The sequence below is a fragment of the Arachis ipaensis genome, chromosome B03, assembly GCF_000816755.2.
Source record: "Arachis ipaensis cultivar K30076 chromosome B03, Araip1.1, whole genome shotgun sequence".
Lineage (NCBI taxonomy): Eukaryota > Viridiplantae > Streptophyta > Magnoliopsida > Fabales > Fabaceae > Arachis > Arachis ipaensis.
Genome location: NC_029787.2, coordinates 35225451 through 35230049, shown reverse-complemented (window position 1 = coordinate 35230049; position 4599 = coordinate 35225451). Strand labels below are relative to the sequence as shown.

Below are 4599 nucleotides of genomic sequence, written 5' to 3'. Positions count from 1 at the left end.
CTCTCTGCTTCGGAATCTGAAGAAGAAGAAGACAGATTCCCATCCAAAGAAGGTCTATTTTCACTTGTTGATTTCATATAGACTGGTGCTGAATCTTTTGAAGATTTTTGGCGTTTGAGGATTCTGGGAGAGACTCTTTGAGGATAATAATTTATATGTGAAGATTTGCTGCTGGAGGTGCTGCTCAAGAATTCAATAGATGTCTCCCTTTCGGACCATATTGGCTGCAGGGGGAAAAAATTTACAATTGTTCATGACTTCGATCTTAATTACACACAGATCAAGAAAATAAATAATAATAAAAAATTGACCCAATCGTTAATGATATATCTAGTTCTTTTCTGGAAGAAAATAAAGGAAGATTTCAGGTCAACGTGTTAATGAGCACGAGGAAATTTTTGGGTAGAAACAACACAATTTGGAAAATGAGCGTCCGAGCAAACATGCAAAATCTTTTTCACCAAAACTGAAGTTCAGAAAGGAAGCGCGAAAATATGAACTGTTTTAGGTACAGAAAAAAAAATTAAGCAAGCGAAGCACTGAGTATACGGTAAATACAACATTACATTATACCGTCCATTCTCCAACACAGACATTTGGGATTCTTGAATCTCCTCTTTGTTCTTCCCTCCGTCAACATCTTCTGTGCTCTTCAGAGTCAACAGCGGTGGACTAATCGACGCTTCACTGCTTTTACTGGTCAAAACCTCCTTGAAATACACAGCAACAACCCTGCAATTTTGGTCGATAGCCTCCTGGTACTCTCTCTCCAACTCCCTCAGCTTCGAAGCCTGATTCTCACTCATCCTCGACAACAATTTGGTGCACGGCAGCACCACTGACTCCTCCGTAATTGAATAATCACTCGCATCACTGCTCGATTCGGACAAAATCCGCGTTCTGTGCTCATCGAACCACCGGAAAACAGGGAGCAGGTGGAGGGAGAAGAGGTGATCGTAGAGAACCGGAGCGATTTCGGATCTGGCCAGGGATGGATTGGAGTGGAAGATTTGGAGGAGGAGTACGGCGGAATCCACGTGGCGGTTCGAGAGGAATAGGAGAAGAGAGAGGAGGAAGGAGGAGAGGGGGAGTTCGGGGAGAGGGAGGAGGAGCTTCTCGGCGAGGGTGAGGGAAGAGGTTCGGATGGAGGTGCTGGAGGAGGAGATGGCGTTTTCAATGGTGTCGGAGGCGAGGCTGAGCTGTCTGAGGGTGGTTTGGCTGCAGAGTGGTGTAGTCTCGCGGCGGAGGGTCGCGGCGAGATGTCGCCGGAGCTCCGATTGAGAGAGGACGCCGGAAATGAAGTCGGAGGTGTGGCGGAGAATATGAGACGAGGAAGTGGTGGTGGTTGTGGTAGTCATGGCGGTGGACAATGGTTTTCGAGAGCGACTAAGTGAGAAGCGGTCAGTTAGTTGGGTTTATGAAGTTAACGGAAAAAACAGCAACCGGTTCTATTTGCGGCGGCGAAAAAGTCTTGGACGGCATTTCGGGGAATGACCAAATTTCTCTTGTTTATAAAAGAGCATTTCGATTTGGAATTATCAGATTTTAATATATTATTATTGCACACTTTATTAATACAAAACCCTTATTAAATCAGAGTAGAAAAAATCTTAGTGACATCGACAGTGCAAAAATTGCAAAGAATTGCTTCATGATTCATTAGTATGTAATTGATTCCTGTTTACGTGGTTAAATAATTGTTAAAAAAATTTATAAAATATATAAAAGAACATCCATTTAGTATGAAAAAGAAACATTCTGATACGTAGTAGAAAAAATATCCTAATACCTAACATAAGCACCATGTACATAAAAATTTTGAATTCACTCAGAGACATTTAACTGATTTTTTACTGATACCCTCTTAATTTCCTAGATTGTTGGTTTATATATTATGTATTTTTAATAAAGATGTTGTTTCTTCAATTTAATTACAGTCAAAATAGCATTGGCACATGGTGAAACGACAGGGACAATTGAACATGCATGTGAATTTGAACCGTAGTTGTGCCCAATGTCATTCATATAAATTGGACGTTATAGTAACATGCATGCTAACGAACAAATGCCGGGGGTTTAAACTAATCAAACTAACATTTCACAGCTGTACCTGTATGAAACCGTAAGGGAGAGTAAGGCCAAAGAGTGAGGACATTTTGGTAACTCCATCGACTTTGAAATTTCGCGGCAAAACAAGAACGAGCGGGACCCATCAGCCGGCCAGCCGGCTTGGTTTGACCGTTAATCCAATTTTCAACGTACACGGGACTCACGGCTATGCTCTGCATCCGGATCCCTTTGTCAAAAATAAAATAAAACTATGCAGCATTTTCATCTTCATGTCGCAACAAATTCAATGTTAAGCGAAGCCGATACAAATTCTTCAGAAAAATTTTTAGATAATTATCTCTAACGAAATTATGGTATGAAATTACATCTAATAATGTGAAATTATTTAATTTTTTTTTGTTAATTAAATGTTGGCCAATTTTTTTTTTTTGTAATAATATGGGGCACTAGCCCAAAAGCAAAAAGACTACATAAAAACAATACGAGAGATAGAGACTCCCGTTAAGTCATCAATAAGCAAGCTCTGAAGATCTGAAAGAGGCAAGTCTATAAAACTGTAATCTGGTAATTAACTCTAAATACTTCTAGTTAACCAATCTACACACCGATTTGCCTCCCTATAAACATGTCTAAATATAATCTCCCAAGGTTGCTTCATCCACTCTGCTATCTTTCGGATTAAATGGCTATGGCCATAGCTGTCACTGGGGTTTCTCTTAATGTACATGATTGCATTTGGAGAATCCAACTCTACTATAACCCTTCTCATCCCTAGACTCCATGTTGTCTGTAAACCATAATGAACTCCCCATAGCTCTGCCTGGGTGGCTTGGCAATAGTCCAGGTTCGCCCTGAAGCCTCCGACCCATTCCCCCTCACTAGTTCTGATTAGCCCACCACAGATCGCTTGCCTGCTAATTTCTCGAACTGAGCCATTAATATTTAGTTTCACCCATCCCGAGTGGGGGGAACCCACGCTATAGCTGAGATGACTGGATCTCGTGTCACTTCTACAAGTTTGCTCTTTTTGAAGGCCTCCTCTATCCTCCTTGTACTCTCCATAATAATCAGAATGCATCCATTATTTGTAGGTCTACTGAAGGCAGGTTCATGTATTTATTTGTTTCTCCATTTCTAAAGTCACCAGCAAGTCGTCATGAAAATATCAGTCCAAGCAGTCGAACTACCATAACCTATGGCATTTGTGAGATTCAAGTTTAGCCAGCTCTTAAAATCAACCGTAAAGAAGGTAGCAAGAATACTCGGCTGTACTAACTTATTCCATACAAGAGCCGCACACGGACAATCCCTCAACACATGTAAGGTGGATTCTTCTTGATTAGGACATCTGTGACAGTATGGAGGAGTTCCCATCAGCCTAGCTCTTCTCTTGGCCGTGAATATTCTATCATGAGTAACCTGCCATAGGAAGACTTTAGTTCTTTCTGGACCCCTCCATTTCCATATTTCCTTCCAATTCTCCGTGGTTTCTCTACTTTTTTGAGTTAGGTGCTTATAAGTCGAGGCCACTGTAAATATATCATCAGCAGAGTGTTTCCAACTAAGCACATCCTCTTCATTGTTTGGTTGGGGGGAGGGATATTCTGAATATTATTTAACATTGTATCTGCTAAGTATGGTTGTATAGCTTGAAGGTTCCACTCACCAGATTCAGTTACATACGCACTGACCGCTTTGTACTCTAATTCCTCAGGGATTGGTTTTGTTAGCACATCATGAAGGCTCTTTAAATCGTTGTGCCAGTTGTCATGCTAAAATCGAGCACTTTTACCATCACCTAAAATCCAAGAACAACAATCCTTCATATTTGGCCAAAGCTTGGAGAGCTCCTTCCAAATGGGAGAGCTTTTTTGCTTGTAATCACACCTTCCAAAATTAAATTTATTGCCCTTGTTATTGCTAGTTAGGACTTACACCCATAAAGCTTGTGGTTCTGTATAGATCCTCCATATTAGCTTCAGCAAGAAAGTATCGTTCATAGCAACTAGCTTTCAGAATCCAAGACCTCCTTGTCTTTTTGGGAAGCAGAAGGTGTTCCAGCTTACATGGTGGATTTTCTTCTGATTCTGCATGTCGCCCCAAATGAACTGTCTTTGCTTTTTTTCTATTAAAATCTCTATCGGGATTCTGGAGTGTTGCATTTCATAATTGGCCATAGGTGTAATAACACTCTTGGCCAGGATAATTCTAGGATAATTCTACCAGCAAGAGTTAAGCATTTAGCCTTCCAACCTTTTAATTTGTCATTGACTCTTTCCAAGACATGCTTAAACTTATCTTTTCCTGATCTGTGATTAGATATGAGAGCACCAAGATACTTACCTAGACAAGGTTGTTCTTGAAAATGACTCATCTCCACAAACCTTCTCCTATCTTGTTGTTGTGGATGTGATTTCTGATGGTTAGATAGTTGCTATAATGCACGGACATTGACACAGACACGGGATACGATACGACATGAGATAAGCTGATACGCAAATTTTAAAATTTTATAAGACATAAGATATG

At 40.6% G+C, this 4599-nt stretch overlaps 1 protein-coding gene across 1 annotated transcript in view; it reads right to left on the bottom strand.

The window, feature by feature from the left end:
* The window catches only part of LOC107630283 (putative E3 ubiquitin-protein ligase LIN), a 6373-nt gene extending 4794 nt beyond the window's left edge, over positions 1-1579 (bottom strand). Inside the window, 2 exon segments of the mRNA XM_021118734.1 lie at positions 1-224; positions 567-1579. The exon segment at positions 1-224 is cut by the window's left edge and continues 2 nt beyond it. Of these exon segments, the coding sequence (XP_020974393.1) occupies positions 1-224; positions 567-1358 (1016 nt within the window). The 5' untranslated portion in view covers positions 1359-1579.